The sequence below is a fragment of the Anomalospiza imberbis genome, chromosome 4, assembly GCF_031753505.1.
Source record: "Anomalospiza imberbis isolate Cuckoo-Finch-1a 21T00152 chromosome 4, ASM3175350v1, whole genome shotgun sequence".
Taxonomy (NCBI): domain Eukaryota; kingdom Metazoa; phylum Chordata; class Aves; order Passeriformes; family Viduidae; genus Anomalospiza; species Anomalospiza imberbis.
Genome location: NC_089684.1, coordinates 52,215,723 through 52,237,303, shown reverse-complemented (window position 1 = coordinate 52,237,303; position 21,581 = coordinate 52,215,723). Strand labels below are relative to the sequence as shown.

The following is a 21,581-nucleotide window of genomic DNA, read 5'->3' as shown; positions in this document are numbered from 1 at the left end:
TTTGCATGTGTTTGAATTTGCTACTGAGTATTGACCTTGTCATTAAACCATAAACCAAAAAGCAACCCAAACTACTCTACAGCAAGGGTTAATTTTGAACATTTCTAGTTATTTTAAACCTTGAAAACAGTCAGGACAGGGGTTGTTGTTGTTGTTATTATTATTGTTACTCACAGATTGACATTCTAGAGAAATTAAAATGGTAGAAATTAAAAATGTGACTTAGTAAATGGTACTGGTAAAAGCAGCCATCACTCTAGTTATTTGAGCTCAAGGACAATTTTTTTTCCTATCTCAAAAGAATATTCCTTGAGAACAAAATACCTAGGAAAATTGTGTTGCCTTTATACTGAAGATTTCTGTGATAAGTGAGGGACATCAGATGAAGTCTTGCTTGTTTGCGTATTTTTCACAATTTTTCTAATTGATTGCAATTTTGGCATCAGTGCACTGATCAAATGAAAAAAAGGTTTCCAAGAAAATCTTTTTTAAATAATCAAGGAAAACATATTGTCTGTTTGAAGTTTCTTGGTTTTAAACATAACAGATGGTTTACAGGTTAATATCCTAAGTGTACATTAATGTACATTAAAAAACCCAGAAATCAGATACTTCTGTTGTTACATTAAGAGGTCTAGATTGTTTCTCCTCAGATCTCACTACAAGTATGACAATAGGGAAAAATGTTTTATTGATTCCCTAATAATGATTTCATGTCACGAGCACTGTTCTTCAGCAACATCTTTGACTCAAAATCGCTGTTTCTCAGACCTTGTAATTCTCTCCAGACCACTTGTCTTTGTGCAACTCCTTTCTCTGTCCCTCCACTTTCTTTTCTTCTTCTCATTCCCAATTCCTGTTTTTCCAGGGCTGGGAGAGAGAATCAGCTGTAATGCTGTCTCCTGTATTTGCACTTCCTGGGAAAGGCAAGGGGAGCTGGGTAATTTCCACCTCTCTGGCTCATATGAACCCTTGCAGCCGCAGCCTCAGCCCTGGCCTTGAGCCACTGCTGGCTGCTGCCATTTCACTCTTGCCACCTTTCTTTGGATATGTTTATGACCTCTATGGGGCTTCTAGCACGCACTATACATGATATTCTTTCCTGCACTTGCACTGCCAGCTATTAGCTAGGTGCTGCCTTTTCACAAATTTATGTTAATAGAGCAGAACTCTCCTCCTTCAAAATGAGCTGTAGATGAAATCTGAAGTTTTATGTAAGGAATAATCTGATCCTTCATTTTAAGAAGTCTCATCTATCATCACAACAACTCTACATCCTTATTCAGAGCCAAGGTGTGACATAACTGAAAGTAGTAAGAGCATGAGGTCATTCCATGAAAGACTGAGGTTACATAACACAGTTTCCAATTGACTGACATTCTACACCATTCAGTCACATCCACTATAGAAACCTCAGCTCCTTCCTCCAAGCCTCACCACTGCGCCTCACCTCCTACCCAGGTGTCCTTATTTTCCCTTAGTCAAGAGGTAGCAGCTCTGGGATTTGTCCCCACTCAGGGTCATGCTGGTTTTCCTGCTGGCACATCCTTGCCAGCTGGGCAGAAATCCATTGCCAGCACCTGCAGGCTCAGCCAGGACCAGAGCAACACACCCTCCAGTGCACAGCCACTGCCTTATGTGAAAGTAGGAGGAATATAATACCCTGGAGCCTTTCTGTAGAGCTTAACTGACATTGAACATGATAAAAAATAAAGGTGGAAGCGGTCACATAAGCTTCTTTTCTTTAGGAACATTTCTTTTCTTTAGGAACACTATAAAATCAAAAGTAAGAATTACAACACTGCAACATTTATGACCAAAATACATTTCTATCACCTGCCTAGAGATGACCCAGCATTACCTGACAAGCATCAGATTTGCTATCAAAGTAGCCAGCACAGAACATATTTTCTGTGAGCTCTGTTCCATAAATTTCAGGACTTCTGCACTTCTCCTCTGGAATAAGTGGAACCAGGGTTTCTTGCAGGACATCTGAATAACCAGATATATCTTTAAAAAATTCCCAGAAAGGAAAAGAAAGTCATTTTTATAGAATGTCAAGAGCATAACAGGAAAACATAAGGCACAATACAACACATTTAATACATGTAACACATAATAAACATATTTAGCACCTCTCAGAAATATTCATGTTATGGACATCTTTAAAATAAAATAATTTTTTGATAGTAATCACTTTCTGATCCTCCAGTCAGACTCCATAAAATAACAATATTGCAATGTCCAGCCATTAATCTATTTTGGCTTCTCTCATTTTCTAGAGACTCAGGAACAGTATCCCAACACTCCTGTCCTTGCTTCTCTCCAGATGTGATAATAAATCATCCATTTTTCAAAGACTCCATTACTTCTTTTTGTCTTTAGACTACACATTTAGACAGGGATATTTGCTCATACTTTGTCACCAAAATGTGGCAGCCAGCTCCTCAATCCTTCTCATCTACCTACACAAGTCTTTGCTATCTCAACATTGAAGCAGCATGGTCCAGCCTCATAATCCTGAAAATCCTCCTCTGAAAGGATGGGATGATTTTTTCCACCTTTCTCAAGCTGGGTGTAAGAACTTAGCCCAAAGTCTATCTGGCCTTCTCCTGTCAATGTTTTCAAAGTTTCTTGATGGTGAAGTTAAAAATCTCTGTCTGGAGAAATCAGGGGAAGGATTCACTTTACTAAAATCCCAGGTGTTGGCACTCCAACGAGCTACTTTCTCCCCTCCCAGTCCACTGAGATCTAGCTAGCTCATAGCTCGTTCCATCCTGAAACTGGTGCGAACATTTGGTCAGAGGAGCCACACTCCAAATTCCAAGGCCTGTAGAGGAAGTTCAGGATGACTATTTCAGATGTAAGTGTCGTAAACTCCGAAGGTAGGTGAAAAGAATCCCACCCGAAGTCCCTCGCAAAACATTTTACCAAGCTCTCAGTTGTATAACGTGTGCCTGAGCATTATGTTTTCATTATCATCATTTCTTCTACAAACACCAGCTCTTGTTTTACTCACTCTCATGCTTGTGTCCCCATCCAGAAATCTGACATTTCAACTGGTCAGGGAAAACTGTGTTACTTTCTGGCAGGCAGATGGGCTGAACAAACTGGGACTTGACAGCACAACGTTGGCCGTTCTTCTTCAGCTTAATCAAAGCTGCAGAACAGAAAATACAGGAGGAAGAAAGTGACTGTTCCCTTTCTTTAATGGGATTGGCAGTAATGGATCTCAGATACAAATTTAATTATCCCCTAAGCCTCTCTTAATTAAGATATTTCAATCAAAGACAGACAGACTCATCTCAACAGCACCTGATTTCACAGCAAATTGAAGGCTGAAACATTCAGCTACTCCCCTTGTGGGAATATTTATTTTATGCTATGCTCACTGAGCAGATTTTGCTTCACTCCCTCTGTAGAGAAGGGGGAAGATGGAAAATACATGTGTCTCCTCCCACCTTATAGTTAAATAACAGTGACATATCCCCAACTTTCAGCTGAAATAAGTGGGATGTGCAAATACTCACTGCTTCTGAAAGCCTGGCCACTGGCCTAATTCCAATTCCATTTAAAAAATTAATTACTCCAAGAGCTGGTGTATTTCGTGTCCTGTTAATACTGAGTTCAGCGAAATTCAAGATCTTTAAAATTAAGGAATAAAACCTTGGGACATTTCAAAACCAAGCTTCTCGAAGCCACAAAATATTTCATAACCTTCACAATCTTTGCTAACCAGTCATAGGGTTGAAAACAGTGTAAATACATAGCTGTGCAGCATCATGACATTGATACGGAAAGATTTCAAAAATTGGTTCCCTGTTTCATTTGGCTGTAAAGCAGCAAAGGGAGCTTTGTACTGGGTGAAACAAGGGCAGCATCTTGGTTTGGCCACACCACTCAAAGAGAACAGAGCTGAGGTAATGTGAACACACCTGTTAAACCTTCTCATCAGGCCTTTTGGAAGCTCAAAGTTTTGTGACCACAGCTGTGTGGAAAATAAGTGACCTTACTGGATAGTCTTACTTCTCTACCAGCTACAGTTTTTGGCCTTAGTGGAACATAGAAGCAGTATCTCACAGCCTGAGAAGCCCACACAAACCTTGCTCCCACACTTCCTTACCTTGCTCCTCTTCCCCACTAACTGTGCCTGCTTCTGAATCCCTCAAATTTCCTAGCAAACACTCATGTGATAGTTGTTTCCTTTAGAAAAGTATGTTCAGCAGGACAAAACTCTTCTGTTGCATCAGTAGAAATCACTGACTGGACACAACAAGCACTTGCATCTTGCCCCCACAACAGTTTCTGCTTTCTCATTTATTTTTGGAATTGGGCTTGTCTTAGGCACTCCATGTTCAGCTCTCCCTAGATTTGGACATAGCACACTGATGAGGCATGCCTACCTAATTTCAGAGTAATTAAAAAAGCTATGATATCTCAAAGTGTCATGGGTGGTTTTCAGCAGGATATTTCAGAGCAGAGAAATGTCTCAAATCCAGTTTGTCTCCTTGTACGCTGTGACAGAGCTCCCACCAACACAGAACTTGAATGCTTTTTGCTATATAGTAGAAAATACTCACCATCTGTGAGCCAAAAAAAAAAAAAGGCAGTACATGCCTGACCTAAAATATTCCCAATGTCAGGCTATTAAATAGTCTCACAGACAAAGTGCTCACACAGCCAGATGCCCTGGAGTGACGTGACAACTTTCACAAGAGCAGATCAGAAAATAAGTAAGTTGCTGCTCCATTGTCATTCTGACTAATATTATAAGGTCAATCAGAAGGGCATTTAACATCTAAGTGATAAGACAGCTGATTTTTAAATCTATCTCAGTGTAGAAAATGATTCTGAGTACCACAGGTTTTCAGAGCAGATGGGGTTATTACATTCATCTAGTCAGATCCTTTATACAATACAGACAATAGAATTTTACCAAGTAATTCCTGCATCAAGCCTACAGCTTCTGGTTCAGTTGAAAAAATGCCTAATCTCACTAAGACTTGAAGTGATGATGAATCTGCCACACATCTAGGTAAATTGCTCCAAAGGGTAATTATCATAATTATTTAAAATTTGCAATTTATTTTTCATCTGAATTTGTCTAGCCTTCAGATGCTGTTATAACTCTGGTAGAACTAAGAACCCTCTGCATTCAAAAGCCTCTCCTAGTATCTACGATTTTTCCACTCTAAAGGCAGTTTCTAACAGACCATCTAAACTTGAAACTAGGTTTGAATAAATGGAAAATAAAACTGTCTGAAGAAAAATACTCACCAATATCATGTTCAGTAGGATTGAACACAGAATACTGAGGATGCAAGATGTATTTCTCTATTTCAAATGTCTGTGTTACATCAGTTGTTTTATTAAATATTTGTTGACCCAGAACTACCCGAATTGTGGATTTTAGTGGACTGCAATACAAAAGAGAAAGTTCTGTGATTAGCAGGACAAATGCAGCTGATTTTCCAGTGGCTGGGTATCCTATGAACCATTATAACCTCAGCCTCCCACTATGTCCATTGTTTACCCTCTCATAATGCCTTTAGCTGTTTCCCAGGCTTCCTGCCTACAGAGGGCAAGGAAAAAGATGTTACAGTGAGACCCAGGCTCTGTGGGTCCTGATTAGCCTAATTAAAGGCTGCTGCTTCTTGAAAGAAGGAAAAGGCCAGCACAGGCACTGCTGCCCAGCTGCTGCTTGGCTAACAAGCATCTTTAGAGGGTGTAAATACTTCTAGGAACTTAACTGAGTCAATCTAAACTCAGCATTGCCAATGATTTCAAAAACTGCTCAGAAAGAAATGAGGGATCAAAAGATGAATCAGTAGTGGATATCTCGTTTCTCTGGGAAAACAGTCTCCTGAAAAAAATTACAGGCATGGGCCAGGATTTAAAGGTGCTGGCACATTGACAATTCAGGAACATCTGGAAAGCTTCCACCAAAAAGATATCACCAGTTCTGAGATTTGCTTATCTATGTTAAATCTGTTGTCCAGAATCAAAAGCAACCTGGTGAAGTCCCAAAAGCACATGGTTTTAATGGGAAACTTCACATCCAGGGGAGAACACAGTATTTGCAATTCACACCATCTTTTCCAACTATCAGTTTTTCACTTTAAGAAGACCACGCTCCTCTGATATCCAGTGTCCCAGGAAAGAAAACTAATAAGAACGAGTATAGCAACTGGGAAGTAAGGGACATTTGGGAATAATCAGGAAGTGTTTAGAAAAGGCAATATATTCTCTAACTTTGAAAGCAACAGAATTCACATTTCACTCTTGTTCTAAAACCAATTCAAACTGCATAAGTCTACAATGAATTAAGTTAGCAAGTTTCTTCAACATTGGATCACTCCTTTGTTTTGTTACCCAGTTCAGGAGTAGAAAATATCTGGTGTCACACATCATGCACAGACACAGAGTGGTTGGCATCTTTGCAGTTTCCCTGGTTGCATTTCTGTGCCCATCAGGTATGAAAGCACCAAAAAACCTCCCCCAGAACTACTGTACTGAGTGCAGAGCAATGACCAGCAGCCATGGACTCAGAGGAAAGAGATTCTGGGCAATTGCAATGCAGAGAGACAGCAGCAACCCTGCTACAAGAACTATGCTGAAGGTTAGCAAAGGAAAGGACAAAGTGTATTCTGTATTACCGAAATACCATAAGACAATAAATTGTTCTTCTATCAATATGTAAGGCCATGATTTTCTCAGAATTTTTGCACTAGTAAATCAACCTCCTTGAAAATCAAATTTTGGGCCTGTAAAACAGTGGAAGTTCACATTCTGGAACAGTATTTAGAATAATTTTAGAAGCACTGAATGGTTTTACTAGGACTTATAGACGGTTCATTCAGAAAAAGAAATAAAACAGGAGGGGTTTCAGAAAAGAAAAAAGAAACAATTGAGCTGCACAGGTATCTATTGTCGCCTAGTGGAAAACAGTTGGAATTGTGACTACCAGAGGAACTAAACAAACAGAAGAGCACAAATTACAATGCAGTACTTACGGAAAATCTGTACGTACCAAACAACCAGCTGGAAGTGGGTGGAAATGTCCTGAACAGCTGCCAAAGTTAGTAGCTATTTCACAACATTTGAAAAACAAATGCATTGTGTCTTGAGCTCCAAATGCTTCAGTACAGCATTCACAGTGGTATTATTAGCTCTACAAGCTATCAGTGTCTATATTCTGGCAAAAGGTTTTCTGTTTCTCTTGGCTTCTTTACTATGCAAAGGAACAATGGGTATCAAATGATGTAATATTTTTCCCTTTAATGTGATCAAACTGAAATCAGGGAAAGTGTTGAACATTTGTAGAAAATTAAGTACATAGAATAAAGTAAGGGCATCCTATAATCAATATTTTCTCCAGTGTTCCATAGGAGAAAAAAAAATCTCTCAAGAAAACGAGCTTCAGAAGTTTGACAGTTTATTTCTTCCATGTGGCTTTTTGTGAAGATCAGCCCACTCTATTTGTGTCAACCAACGGTAATTTATTGTCTCCAATAAATCATTGCTTGGCTGTCTCAGCCTTTCTGAACAAAACACAGCAGTGAGCATAGTCATCTCTGTTACATCTCAAAACAGGCATAAACACTCAGAAAGGTAACCAAGAAGAAGAGAAATACTTCTGTTCCCCTGCAGGTTCCTGCACATGCAATGCCCCATTCTGTGTGCTGCTTCACCCTACCTTATTCCTTTAGTCAGGATGTTTAGATTCTTTGAGACTCCTTAAGGAACAAGATAAGGGCTTATGAGATTATAGTAGTCCAAACCATTTTTAAGATCATTAAGAGTATTCAAATTGCCAGAAATTCCTTTTGACACCTTGGTCTTTTATAATCTCATCTTCTTTCTTGTCTCAGTTCAGATTTATTGTGAAGGCCCACTGTCACACTAAGGGGTGAGCTTACCTGTTAGCAAAGCAGTGTGCTGCTGACACAACCCAGCAGGTCTGAACCAGGCTTCCACCACAGAAACTCTCTCCAATATATATAGCTGCTGTCCAGGGGTGAGATCCAGGCAGAGATGAAGACCCCCCAACAATCCTAGGTCTCACAAAACTTCTTTTTTTATGTCTTCTTCCACATGGTCTTCTGGTGCTTGCAGAGCTATCTACTTTGTCTGGAACTAGTGGCCTCCTTTCCCTGCTTGCTGAAATAAAAAGGGATATGGCTTCAGACTACCAGAATCTTTATGTTTTGGAATTAAACACCATGTCTCATACATCTTCAGGATGTAGACCTCTCATTGCTCACAGAGGCCCACTCCCTTTTCTGGGCCTGTAATTCCCAGGGTGATGATAATTTTTACCAAAACATCAGTAATTTCTGGAACCTTGCATTTTCTAGCAGAAAATTTGGGGATATTGGGATGGTTGTGACCAAAACAGTAGTGTGACACTGCTGCTATTTCAGGACAAGAATCACGGATTGTATCACAACTCCAAAAAAATGCAAAAGAAGCCTGTTGTTTACTGGAAACAGTAAAATATTCAACACTTCTGGGAACAGTAAAACATTCAAAATTACACAGTAAACCCTTGTTGTAGTATCAATAAATCTTCATTCATTCATCCCATGGATTTTAAGAAAGCCTTTACATACCACAACTTGGAATGTCACAATACGCCCAAGACAAACTGTTGTCCTTCATGATGTAACACCAGGGTTTATCGTCATCATCTGGATTTCTGGTTAATTCAGAGGAAGAGGGAATTACAAGCATTAACCACACTGTTGTTCCAAGCTTCTGAAAAGTTTTCTGCTTTTTCCTCTTGCACCATGCAGAGCACTGACAGGGCTCTCAGATTTTGAACCATCTGACAAAGTACTCGCCTTCAAGGGTGAGCAGATTTTCAATATAATTGTTCATCTTAAAACTAACCAAGACTAAGGTTCGCTAGGACCTGAAATACAGACATAACTGAACTCCTGTAAAACTTGCCTACAAGTATTTGGATGCATGAGCACATTCACAGCGTTTAACTACAGCCCACACTGAAGTGCTTTCACAGGTATCAGCTCAGCTATTTTCAGAACTAAATCCCATGGGAGAGATTCCTGTTTTAGGTTATTTTTTAGGTGAGGAGATTCCAACACAGGTAGAATCATAGAAAATCCATAACAAGAATAGCTAGCAAAAATGAATTTGCAAATCTCAGGTTCACATTCCCTGGAGAGTCTGAGGAAATTAAAGACTTTCAAGAAAATATTGTATTCCTCAAAAGGCTGGGAAAAAAAAAGGAGTAATGTAAATTGTTTTTGCCCTTTATTACCTTGGTGTTAAACACATTTTGGTTTGATTCCATTAGGGTTTCTCTGTGGTACAGCCTATCTTTATCAATGTATTATAAGTAACCAGAAATCTGCCCAGTTTACACCTCCAAGAGACTTTATTAGACCAAGAAGAATAGACAAGGTAGTTCAGAGCTCCAGATAAGCAGTAATTCTAATTTCAGTTGGATTTATCACAAGCACTGTCTGTTATTGTTAGGTTCTTTGATTATTTTTTTCTTTTTCAATCTGACTGCTCATCAGAAAAAGATTAGAGCACTTTCAAATTCTCAGAACTGAAGAAGCAACACAGGTTGAGTCATCTTCCACCAACAATGTTTCTAAATTAGACTATTTGAAGAAGAAGATATCTGCAGGATTATATAGTACAGCAGAGATATCCCCAGAAATTGTAACAAGCTGACAAAAAAGTGAAAAGCTTTTTTCTCAGCTCCACAGAACATGAACACATCAGCTCCTACACCATTTTGTTCTCTGCATTTCAAATCTGAAAGTGAATATTGGGCATAAATAATGCAAATCAAAGGGCTCAAGTTTCATCACAGCACAAAATATGTGCTAGATAAATTGCCACACTGTGCTGGGACACCATAAATCAAATACTGAAGTCTTTGCATGAGGAGCAAGCCCTGGAAATCAAGGTGGGAGGGCTTAAAGGAGGGGATAGGAATTGTTTATTGGTAGCTGGTGTTAGTTAGAGAAGGGCTACTTTCAGCATGCATGCATGCTTTTTATCACCAAACAAATTAGGAAGTGCAGTACATTCTGATTTTCCTGAACTGCCAGTCTAAGTTCCATTAAAACACACACACACACACACACACACACACACACAAATAAGCAAACAAGCAAGCAAACAAAATCTTCAATCAAGCAAACAAACAAAAGGCATCAACCAGTAATTTATGGAGAATCATCTACAGTTTGGCAGGTTTAGCATTTGCTCAGGATGAGAAATATTCTCTCTAAATAAAAACATTTAATTGTGGATTTCCACTGAGCTCATGGATACTTCAGAAACAGGGGGAGGAACATAAGGTGACTGAGGAGAAGTCACAAACCTACACAGCACAAGCTATTTTCATTATAGCTTAACAGAAAACTTCAGCAAAAATGCAGTTTATCACTATATGGTACAATCAAAATTGAAACACTGGGAAATCTTTGGCAATAGTTTTCCTTTGTCAGAAATCAGAAAAATTTGACATCCCATTTCAAACTTATTTAAATATAGTGCTTTGATTTTTCATTTTCAAGTAACTTTTCTCTTTTGAAAATATTTCTTTATGGTATATCTTTCACAAGCAAAGAATAAAAAATTAAATTTAGCCATTTCAATTTAGCTAGTGCATTGATTTCTCCTTTTGGATAAGCATTAATGAACAATGTCAAAAGTTTTTCATTATGGTCTCATTTGGGAAAAGACTCATTACCCAGGGGAAAAGAAAAGGACCTGGAATTTCCAATATTATTTTGTGTCTGAGCTTCTCTCAGCAGACCCAGATACTGATTGAGCCTATCTACCAGATCTTGTCTTCTGTACAATCACTGTTGTCAGGCTGACTAATTACTAAAGTCAGTCTAGCTTTTCTGAGACAGGGGTAACCCCTGCCTTGAGATCCCTGACTCTTCTCACTTCCACAACACATCCTTCTCTTGATGTACAAATGCAGGACAAACAAGAACTTTCCTCACCTGCAGTAAGGGAAGGGCCCCAGGCCAAGCTGCACTGCTTCAACAATGCTGTCAACATGAAGCTCTTGGTAAAGCAGGTCTGAATTCCAAGGCAAGCAGCTGTGTCCAGAAATGGTTGTCTTGGCTGTCCCTCTGTAATCTGTGCCATTGCCAATGTAGCACCGTTGGCTCGGGACTGGCAGAGGAAGAGACTGGTCAGGAATCAGTGCTAATTGCATGTTAAATATTCACTTCACAGCTGAGGTTTGAAATGAGAGCCAGAGTCCAAGTCTGCAGTGCCTTTCACCTTGCACCAAACAAGAAATTTTTTAATTTCTTGAATACACCTGGACCTGAATGCACCAAACAAGAATTTTTTAATAAAGAAAAAAGGAACCCAAGAAGTTAAAACCTCTGCTTAAAATTAGTAGTAAGTTAACCTCATTTTACACAGGAACACGTAACTAATCAAGAGACAGAATAGCAGAAAATTAGACCTAAAATTTGTACTGTGTATGGAAGATTTCAGTCAGCACTCTGCAGCAAAGTCAGCAATATGTCTGGGATTCCTCTGGTCTAATTTTAGACACAAATTAGCTCATCTCTGGAGGCTCCCTTTTTAGTTAATTAAGAGAAAAAGAGATTTCTAGTGCCAAACTGATCCAGCCTATTTGAGGTAACTTTTTAAGAGGAGGTAGATCCCATAGACTCCTGTCCACATTGAATGAATCTCCATTGAAAAAACATAGGGTGCTTAAGGCAACCAGCTCAAACAGAGACATAGTACTGAAAATAATCCTGCTCTGCAAGTGCTTCAAGGGCCTGATTTTTTAAAAGACTTCTTTTAATGGCCTCATACGTACCCATATATGTATACATATATATATATATATATATATATATATATATATATATATATACACACACACTATACTCATGTATATTACAAATATGTGGCTACATGTTGCAGATTCATCAATTTTGCAAAATTGTAACCAGTAGGTTGAATTTTTTTATTCAAAACCCACGTCTTTGTCACCTGCATAAGGGCTATTTCTTCAGCTAGGTCTGACACATACATATTCTATGACCTGTATCCTCAGCTGCCAAGATCTATCAACAGCACATACCAGCATTATGGCTGAAAAACATATGGGGATGCATTTGTATACAAATAGCTACACTGAGCAGAAAACCTACACCTCAAAACACAGCTAAGAGTATCCCAAAGGAAACACAAAACCATCTAATGCACAAAAAGGATTAATTGTGACCGAGCCTCAGAGGGTTTCTTGTCCCAGCCATGTCAACGTGACATGTCCTTGACATGTCACAAGACTGGTGGAATCTTCTTCTAAACATATAGACATACTTAAAGATATAACATCATGGACCAACTGTTGAAAAACATCCTCTGAGGATGATCCATCACACCACACAGTGCAGACAGTTATTGCCAAAGACCTGTTTATTTTGACCGAGTAAGGTGACACACGAACCAGGGCACATAACCAGGACTGAAATAATGAACCACAGTACTGAACTGCTGCTGTTAATTACCCTGCCAAGTCCTCAGTGTAGTGACAGACCTCAAAACCACAAGCAAGCATATGGCATAAATTTGGGACATGAAGGTCAAGAAGTTTGGTGGAAGAACATTATAACAAACACTTAGCTAAATGCACTTTCTAACTTGGCCTGGCAAACACTTCTGACATGCTGAGATCACATTTTCTCCCACCTGCAACCTGAATCCAATTCCCTTTATTCAATGACTATAAAAATAACATTAAATCAAACTCATATTTTAAAAACCATAATCTAGGACCTCACAGAAAATAACTTGTCTATCATTTGTATTGTTAGCAAGAGTAACCATGTATTGGAAAACCTGCCATTTATTTTTTGAGCAAGTTGCAAGTTACACTGTTTTGTTTGCCTGAAACAGCATCATGAAAATACCCCCATCATGCCAGATGCTAAGTTTTTTCATTTATGCAGGGAAATGCCAGGTGCTGTGTTTACTTGTACTGTATTTATTGCATTCAGAAACAGAGTGACTACTTTTATGAGAATGAAACAAGGGATTGTATTTCAGTACAGACCCAGGGCCATATTCTGCAATACCAGTGGTTTGGATGTCTTGCAGATGGTGTTTACAATTTGTGCTTATCCTTGTCTGGCTTAAAAATTCAACATATCTCTATTTCATCAGGTCTGCCAGTCATTGCTAAAGCTGCCAGCATATTTTAACTGGAGGAATTTGGCCTCTTTCTATATCATCTCTCTTGTTCTCCTTCTGTAGCTGAGAAGTTAGCACTTGCACTTACATCTTGCACTTGTTGAGGGGAATAGTAATATCTCTCAAGTTTTTTGTTTCTTTTTTGTTTTATGAGCAGTATTTTGGAAACAGGCATAACTTGAGTTAATTTGCTATCCTGTGAAAATGCTTCTGAGGTGAAACATTAACATTCATTAGTAGCTTTCCTTTGGTCTGTGCTCCACTCCAGAAACCTTTACCTGACTGGTTGGCAGCAGCACCATGATTCCCACTAAGGCCATGAGAAGTATCGGCAATGCTTTATACATTTTATCACCTATAATTTAGGAAAAACAGTTTTAAAAAATATCTCTGCAATTATTGCAGTCATATAGATCTTTTGCCTCTAATTCTCTTTTTTTTTTTTTTTTTTTTTTTAACAGTTACAGCACTGAAAAACTCTCTTTTTCCCTCTTTGTCAGAAACAATGTGTAGGTGGTCTGCTTTCAGCAGTTCTTAATGGATTGCTCTGACTGGGAGCTGTTCAGTCCCAAATCCATATAGCTTCCACAATGTCTCATAACTCTGAAACATATTTATTTTCTTATGTGGAAGAAAGTCATGGAGGGTGTAATATGTGTTTTCTTGTTCATTCACTTCCCTGTACCACCACCAATCACTGCTAAGAGTAGAAATGGCCAAAACTTTCAGATTATGAAAGTTTTGATGCAAATGCAGGTTCAACTTACTCTGCAGTCCTATGTCACTATCATCCCTGTTCACTTCTTTTCAGAAAAAATATTTTTAAAATTTAAAATTATAATATCTTGTTGTGCTTTATTTTTTCAATCCAAGGTATTTCAATAGCTCATGCAAAACATTACACAAGTGTTAAGATTTTGTATTTTATAAGCAAGTCACAGCAAATCACTGCCTTTTCCAATAAAACTGTTCTGGATCTTAAAATTAACAGCAACCTGAAATAGCAGTTCTAATCCAACCAGTTCTAATTACTAACTTTCTGAAAGCATTTCACAAGACTTTTTGTCTCCAGATCTTGTTTCAAGACCTGTAGTTACATACCTGAACATATTTAGGAGCTTTCTTTGAAACTCTCTGCAGAAAACAATGAATCTTTCACATTTTCTTTTCCCCAAAACACATCACCATCAATTTTCCTTAAGTTTTTTGAGCTTGGAATGTACTTTTTTTTTTTTCCACATACACATAAGCTGTTTAATTCTATTTATAAAATTATGTTTTTCCACCAATGGTTCTGATTCTGGGACAGGATGGTTTAAAGTAACCCTTTTATTCACCAATGCTTTGATTTATCCCTGACCAACGTGTAATGCTTTTATGAAATACAATGTTAGATTAATTTTTGTACTGCTCTATATAAGCTGATGGCAGGAACAGCGAGGGGGGAAGAGGAAAAGGACATATCCAACCCAAATCTCCCCTGACTCAGCTTCATGCTGTTTCCTTGAGATGACCAGCAATGAAAATGATGTTTTATGCTTCTGCATTAATTTGCTGCTTACATGGCCTCAGCATTACAGGATGTGTTGCCCTTCAAGCCATCCTTTACCAGGGTATAAACCAAATTTCCTTTCTACATGAGTTCAGACTCGTGGGATGCCTGCAGAAGGGTTTGTCTTTTCTTCATTCAGCCAGAAGTTCCCTGACCTCCCTTCCTGGGGAGCTGTGAGATGCCCTCAGAGATGAAAGGTGTGAAAGCCTTTGATTTCAGGCAGCTGCACTTCCCCTGCTGCACAGGCAGCCAAGCACTACTCCGGGCTGGCAGTAAATGTGGGAGAGAAAGGAGTCTCTGGTATTCATGGAGACTGCTCTTGCAGGCATCTCATTCCATCAAATTATGCACTGAAACAGAGCACACACAGACACACACACCCTGCCAGGTGTTCTGAGAGCAATAAGGCAAATATTTCTGTGCTAAATGAAACAAACACCATGAAGAGAGCTTTGAGAGACATCCACGTGAACCTTGTACTGCTTCCAAAAGAGGATTTGACTTATCTTCCAGCGTGTCCCTATGCCACTGAAAATCTCTGTAAATATCTAAGGAGCAGACTCCACTGAAAAAAACAATTGCCATTTTTTTCACTCTTTAATGATGAGAATGTGAAATCTGATGACATGAGGCAGAGGACTGCATGGCAACAGCACTAGGACTGGACTGTTCCTGTCTTGAAGCAAATTGCTTCACATTTTCTTGCCTGTCTGTGAATGTGAGGAGTAACAGCACTCACTGTGGCTTTCAGAGTTTAAAAATTAATGAACACATACCACAAGTGAAATATAAGGGGACCTATGTATCTATATTTCAATATAATTCAATCATACTGTTATAATATTTACCTATATTTCAATATTTCTGTTTGGGGTCATGAGCAGCAGATTGCACATACATATAACAAATAATTGATTCAAATATTTGTGCCACTTTCTAGTTCGTTGGATAGCACTAAAACCTCTGGACTGACAGCACCTAACACTGAAAGGAATGCCCACTAGAACTGCAGCCTGATTATGACACAACCAATCTCTCTGAGCTAAAAGCTAGGCAGAAAGGTGGAATATTTGGCATCTTTTTGTAATCAATAAATCTAGCAGAAAAATAACATGTAAAACAAGGATGGCTTTAAGACTGGGGGGGGAGGGAAAAAGTGATTTACATGCACAAAAACTCTTAAAGTTGCAACCTGGCATAAGGATGGCACACTGCATTTACTGAAACTAGACTTATTTTTTAATACGTTTCTTCTATAAGTGTCTTTGTACCTTCATACTTGCCAATGCTTAGATCATCTGAGGTAAAATTTCAGAGATTTATATCTGTTATAAAAGCTAATGTACAAAGCTACCTTCTGAATAAGTAAAATTCTTTAATAGAAAAGTTTAAATCCAGAAATCCATAAGCTCTGCCAGTACTTTCTTATAGCTTAGAAAAGTAATATCCTAGATAAGAGGAAGGAGTGGTTCTTTTTCCATTTCATTTTTCTATTTATTATCTTCAATTCTAGTACAATAGTTATGATTTACAGAGTCATAAATGCAATCCAATAGGTAGGTATATAAAGCTAATAGGAGCAATATATTTAGGAAAATGGCTGTCAAGAGCTAGGGAAAAGAAATTCTGGCAACAACAAACCAATATCAGTGCTATATTACTTTGAGAGTTACACAGACTGCCATACAGGATTTTCAAGAATATCTGAGTGCCTAATTCATAGTGAAAGCTTTCATTCTTTTGAATATACCTGTAGGTCCTGATGTGCTTAGGGTATGAGCCAAAATAACCCTCTGGGCAGGAAAAGGAACAGACTGTGTAGCAGCTAATGGTGGTCAGCAGAGGAGCAGCTGCTATGTAGAGAGACTCTAATGAGAGGTGGGGGGTCTCTTGAGCCCCCAAAGCATCCAGAGTGGGCTGAGAGGAGAAAGCAGGAGATGGGAGAAACAAACAATACAGTAATCCAAGGATGAGCTGCATCACATCTTCCACATCTTCCCTTCAACCACCTTCCTGACAATTACCCAGGACAGCAGATGGCATGGATTAAGAGATGTCAGTCCCCTTGCACTTTGAGAGAAGATGTGCCCTCTGTAAGATAATGAACTGAAACCACTGTCTCATCTCAAATAAACCAAAAATAGGACTAAAAACACCCTAATGGCTTTCAATTAACCAACACCCAGTAACACTGCTGCCAAGTCAGGCACTCTCAGAAGACTAAAGACTCAAGAAGCTGCTTCATATTAGCAGCTGCCAATATTAATCATATTAGTTTATACTAGGATTACAACAAAGACTTGTCATCTAAAAAGGCAACACTATAGGAATACAGAGCAAAACACAGAAAGTTTAGTGTCCACCAGTGTCTGGAAAATGCACATCTATGTAAAAATAAAGTCCTCTGTGGATCTTGAACCTATTCCTATCTCTGACCAGAGAAATTTTTTCCTCTTCTTTGGTATCTGCCTTATCTCTCAATCCTTACAGAGGTAGTCCTTGCTGTGTGCCATGCTGCTACCAGCACAGCTCATTAGCTCTCCTCTCTAGCCCACATTTGCCAAGGTGCCAAACATAAGTTACTGATCCATAACCTCCATACAAACAGTACTTCCTTCTTCATTTCTGTTCTTCTCTATATTCGCCAAAAGCTTTATTATGGTCCTAAAATTACAAAGAAGGCTGGGAGATAAGAAGAGCCTGTTTATCATTGCTCACATCTGCCACCTCTAAAAATGACATGGATTGATTGTTTTGCAAAGCCACAGCTGTCTCTGGTCTCCTGTTCACCATCCCCTAGAGTGGCACTGTCTCAGTGCAATGAATCACAGGTGGGGACTTAGTGGACAATGCCATGCTCACCCATTTCTTCATCTTCCAGTGCCTCCTACCACTGATCATTGCAGGCAACAGTCTACTGGGCATAGTTTTTATCCATGTAACTCCAGCATTGTAGAATTTTCTTTTAATAGTTCAAAATCTGATAAAAATCCAACCCACCATTACTGTTTCTGCAGGGGTACGCCAGACTTTCTCTTCATTATCCTTGCATTATTAACCCTTGCCTTCCCCTCATTCAAATTCCATGGTGACCTCTAAAACTTGTCCTGTGCAAATAATATAATCACCTCTCCAAGCCATATTAATACATAATGTTGCTTTTTATCTGCTGTTTTCCACAACTGTCAAGAAATAATGACTTTATTATTTTTCAACCTACTTTCACTACTAAGCCCAGTGCTTCATACATGCAAGCAACAAGCATCTTCTCAGCCCCACTTAGAAATCCTTTTCAAATCTTACAGACCAACTTGTCCATGTTCAGTGGGGGACTGACTGACCAGTTAAATGTCCATTTATCATTGTCAGCCAAGTATTCTTGTTGTTATACTTCACCCTCTTTCCCCCTGTGTTTCTAGAAAAAATATTAAACACTAATCCAAAAGAATTCTAGTACAGGGTAAATATAAACTAGAAAGTTAAAATTCATTATCTTCTCTCTTCTTCTTAAAAATATATGTATTTAAAACTTTCCTTCCAACCTCCAGAGCTGAATTTCCTTTACTAAAGTAGCTTTTTTAGTAGAAAACTGCCAACACTATTTCAGTAAAAGAACCACTAAAAAGGTGGGTTTGCTGTCATTTTTGCTAATTCTATTACTTCAAACTCCTCCAGTTTAACCCCCAAAGATGTGGCCAAGAAGGGTTTTTTTCCTGTATGTCATTATATATTCAGCTATTCTATCATCTTCCTTTTCTGAAAATACTCAACCTGTTTCTGACATACACCACATCTTACATAACCAAAAGCCTTCCACAATTAGCATTCCAACTCATGCTTTCTTTAAAGATATGGTACCCCTCTAATTCCATTATCTATAGCCTAATGAGGTAAATACCCCAAACACTACGAAGCAGAGTTTTCAAAAATACCTTCACAAAACTTCACATTTCATCATGACCAAAATATTATCAAAACTATTATGACTACCTAAGCCTTAATCCAAAGAAAACTAAAAACATATAATCCTCTGTGCAGTGCTCCCAATATGCTCAAACCTAGTGCAACCCACAACCACAGTGAGCAAATGCTTCAGGAAAAGACTTTGTGACTAAGTAACAGAATAAATATACCCCACTAACATATCAGAGTATAAATAAAGAATAAATAAGAATAAATCAAGAATAAATTTTAAATACTAATAAGTACCTCAAATTTACTAACAACTGACATCCAAACAACAGTAATAAAACTGTGGTAAGAAATAGGAAGTTCTTTTACATGGAAATCTGGCAAAATTCACATTCCATTCAACTAAAGTAAAAAAGTGTGAATGCAATGGTGGGGTTTCAACCACAGAAACCTAAAGGCACTAACTCCCTGAAAAAAAAATTCTACATCTCCTTCCTTTACCCTTTACCCTTTAACCTCCTTTAACTTCTCAATAAATGCATATTATAATGAATTATCTGTCTTCTGGCCAGATAACTCCTCCTTTGTCTTTAGCTGTGTATCCCTTTGTATTGATCAACATCTCCACCATGGCTCCTTTCTGTTCAATGAAACATAAAATGTCAAAATAATTTTAGAATTACATATTTATAACTGTCCCTTTGTCATCAGTTATCACCCCCAGTGAAGCTAAATATTTACAAAGTTAATTACCTACCAAATAAATTCCCTCTCCATTCCCAACACCAACCTGGGCTAGAGATAAAATATTCCACTTACACCTTTCTCAGGTTTCACTTCTTGCCCACATTTACCACTGCTAAAGCGGTTGGATTTGCTAACTTTCTGTGTTCAGTGAGACAACCATTGCTACTCATGATGGGACAATTGATTCTGAATCTTCACCTAGAGCCTGGATTCAGAGCTGTCCCAGCAAGAGCTGTTTCCAAAGAAAATGCAGCTACTCTTTAAGCACAAAATCCTTATTTCTGAAAATAGGTGCATATTTAAGGGCAATTATTATTAATTGAAATTAATTAAACATGGATCCTTGAACAATTTTAAACAGCGTCTCTTTGGAGAAAGATTTGTTGGTGATGCATCTAATTCCCTTCAAAATTAAACTTCACTGAAATCCTATGCATATAAACTGTCTCAGAACACTTTTTAAAATGGCAGTTCTTTCTTTAGTACTGCAAGGATCTTCCTTAAGAAGAAAATAATGTATTACCACAAAGAATAGAAATCCATATTAAAAACTGTCTTTTGTATATCAATCTCCTTTGTTACGGATATCTCCTCTGTTACTTTTATTACGTCTCTTTTTTTTTTTTAAGTCAGCTCATAATTTGCCAGTAGCTATATGGTCATTTATAATAATGACCTAGAAATATATATACACATACACATATATACACACACATACATATATAATGATTGTTTGAAAAGAATTTTAAGATCAAATATGAGTTTTGAGTACTGACAGGGACACTGTAGTCCAAAAAGTAATGGACAGATAAACAGGTAACTTTAAAATCACAAAAGTTATTATTATTCTGTTACTCACTGTTCAAAGGGGAAGAATAAAATTACCAGGCAGTAGGTTTTTTGTTAACAATAGAAAATACTTCTTTTCATCACATCTATTTATATTCTGGAACTTCTTGACATGGAATGCTGTGAAAGGGAAAAGCATAAAGGAGTACTAAAGAGTTTAGACAAATTCATGGAAAACGGGTAAAGGTCTGACAGATATGATGGTCCAAGCATCTGCTAAGTCCTCAACCAAGAGAATTGTTTCTCAGTTTCAAAACCTGCTGGTTTTGCTCCTCAATCTACTGTACCAATGCTTGGGGCACAGCAGTACTTAGGCTTGTGATCTGATGGATGAAGGATGGTACCTCATTTATTAATATTTGTTGAGTATAATGTTAAGACAAATTTGCTAAATTTCCATTAGACATGTATGAAGGCTGGTTAATCTTTGTGTAAGTCAAGGGCAGAGGATACCTCAAACACATCACAGCTCAATAACAGTCTGGACGACTTCCTGTTTATTACATCAATTGAGTTATGCTAAAAAAAAAAAGGAAATATAAGAAGATGTTTTTGCATCACACCTTGGCTTTAAGGTTGCCTCTTTAACTGATAACTCAGAATAAAGTACTTTGGAGAGGAAATACTGTAACACTTTCTCTGACTCAAGAATTATAGCCACCAGCTATTCTGACTAAAGGGTAACCTCACAGGTACATCCTGTTAGACAGGGGAAACTATACAAGACAGTAAAAAGGAAACAAAGGAAAAAAGCAATTTCTGTTCACTGGATCAAATTGAAGGGTCAAGAAAAAAATAATCCAACAAATATTAAAAAATCATTTCCGAGTGCTCAGAGAATGCAAGCCTTAGCACTTTCACCAGAATGCCATTGCCCTACTGTGGTGATAGGACCGGGTCTATAGACCTGAAGACTCATTTATTTGCATTAATTACAATGGCTAAATCTTGACAAAGAGTTTTTTTTCTTTTTTAAGACTCTTTGCAAGGCCCTGACACACAAACACAATCTTTCAGTTCCCATTCTGTGTAGGGGTGTTAGGCAGCTGAACACAAATGGATTGTGATCATCCAAAGCCACTTGTTTAGCAAACCAAATGTTTGCTTTATTATTTTCAAGTAATCAAAGAGCACCTGCTTATTTCTTGTTCTAAGCTAGTCAGAAACCGGTATGACAGCTGTAACACTGCCTTCCTGATATTTATGATCCAGGCCCTGATGGGTGGATGTCTCTGTGCACCATTGCCACTTTGGGCAGGGAAAGCTGATAATAAAACAGGAATTGGAAAAGCAGCTTAATGTC

The 21,581-nt window shown here is 38.2% G+C and overlaps 1 protein-coding gene across 3 annotated transcripts in view; it reads right to left on the bottom strand.

Annotated features, from left to right (window-relative positions):
- The window catches only part of HGFAC (HGF activator), a 40,635-nt gene that overhangs the window by 2,188 nt on the left and 16,866 nt on the right, over positions 1-21,581 (bottom strand). For 2 of the 3 annotated variants that reach the window (XM_068188572.1, XM_068188569.1), the window contains 6 exons: positions 10,998-11,172; positions 8,613-8,698; positions 7,920-8,160; positions 5,278-5,417; positions 3,020-3,160; positions 1,862-2,010 (listed from right to left, as the gene is read on the bottom strand). In XM_068188572.1, coding sequence (XP_068044673.1) covers positions 1,862-2,010; positions 3,020-3,160; positions 5,278-5,417; positions 7,920-8,160; positions 8,613-8,698; positions 10,998-11,172 — 932 coding nt within the window. The remainder of the gene's footprint in view (positions 1-1,861; positions 2,011-3,019; positions 3,161-5,277; positions 5,418-7,919; positions 8,161-8,612; positions 8,699-10,997; positions 11,173-21,581) is intronic. The other variant, XM_068188571.1, reaches the window with a different exon arrangement.